This window comes from Talpa europaea, assembly GCF_964194135.1.
Source record: "Talpa europaea genome assembly, chromosome: 4".
Lineage (NCBI taxonomy): Eukaryota > Metazoa > Chordata > Mammalia > Eulipotyphla > Talpidae > Talpa > Talpa europaea.
The window spans coordinates 61653549-61654997 of record NC_140070.1 but is presented as its reverse complement, the minus strand read 5'-3'; the positions used below and the strand labels follow the sequence as shown (position 1 = coordinate 61654997).

At 46.7% G+C, this 1449-nt stretch overlaps 1 protein-coding gene across 1 annotated transcript; it reads left to right on the top strand.

The window, feature by feature from the left end:
• The first annotated feature begins 291 nt into the window (after positions 1-291).
• LOC311169519 (large ribosomal subunit protein P1-like) lies at positions 292-1057 on the top strand. The gene has a single exon (XM_084231549.1). The coding sequence runs from the start codon at positions 319-321 to the stop codon at positions 661-663; it is 345 nt and encodes a 114-aa protein (XP_084087675.1). The 5' UTR covers positions 292-318; the 3' UTR covers positions 664-1057.
• The last annotated feature ends 392 nt before the right edge of the window (positions 1058-1449 follow it).

The following is a 1449-nucleotide window of genomic DNA, read 5'->3' as shown; positions in this document are numbered from 1 at the left end:
GGTGGAGGGAGTGCTATAGTGACTACACTTGAGGGGGAAATCCTGTACTGTCAAAATACTAACAAGGATGCAAAATAATGGAAATGCAATAAAAATATACTAAAAAGATTTTGATAAGGTGTTTTAAATTAGATGAGCTGGATTATCATAGATACTATCATATCCCAAGGTCTAAAATGTATCTAATCAGCTTTCCTCGGCTGTCGCTAAGGTGCTCGGTCCTTCCGAGGAAGCTAAGGCCGCGTTGGAGTGAGCCCCTGACTTCATCCGGCGACTAGCACCGCGCCCGGCAGCGTCTGTCCAGCCCTCGCCCGCACCATGGCTTCGGTCTCGGAGCTCGCCTGCATCTACTCGGCTCTCATCTTGCACGTTGACGAGGTGACGGTCACGGAGGGTAAGATCAATGCGCTCATTAAAGCAGAGGGTGCAAGTGTTGAACCTTTCTGGCCTGGCTTGTTTGCAAAGGCCCTGGCCAATGTCAACATTGGAAGTCTCATCTGCAATGTAGGGGCTGGTGGGCCTGCCCCAGCTGCAGGGGCTGCCCCTGCAGGTGGTCCTGCTCCTTCCACTGCTGCTGTTCCAGCTGAGAAGAAAAAAGTAGAGGCAAAGAAAGAAGAATGTGAGGAGTCTGATGATGACATGGGCTTTGGTCTTTTTGACTAAAGGTCTTTTGTAACACGTTCAATAAAAATTTGAACTCTTAAAAAAACCCAAAAAACAAAAATAAAAAAAGAATAAAATGTGTCTAATCATTTCCCAGAACTTTTGGTCAAAATGTGAGGAGGAAATAGAGCATGGCCTCAGCCAGATGTCTAAGCAAGCTTTCTATGGGCAAGGACATATTTCATCTTGTTTAATCCTCACAAGCAGTCTAGGGTTTAGTTTTCTCAGATTACATTTACACATCAGAAAACTCAAGAATAAAGCATGTGAATATAAATGTGAACTCGACTTCCTTCCTTCCTTCACAGATGACTAGGTGCCAGAAATGCAAATGTTAGTCCCTGTCTCTCAGAATTTATCTTGGAGGGTGACCTGGTTTGAAGTTTCCCAGATATCAAGGGCACCAGGGGCCCATCCAGGTGTACACCACTCCACGCAGCTTCTGGCTTTCAGCCTGCCTCCCGCCCCCTATTTCCTATTCACTTTAAGTCTTGCCTGTAGTTCCCAGAAACCTACCGCCCTTTCCCCTCCTGCCCATGAGAGACTCCCTACCTCCCATGCTGACATTCCTGAATATCCAGGGGTAGAGGCTTGTATCAACCAGTGTTTCCTCCCAAGGTATGATTATCTGAGCAGAGAAAACCTCCAGGAAAGTTGCATTCCTGGAGGAGTCAGCTGTCAGCACAGCCATTACTTAATGCTGAATGGGATGGGCTCAGGAGGTGAAGTCAGTGAAAAATCCAAGACTTACAGGTTTGGAACTGAAAGTTGCTGGAAGAAAGGGGC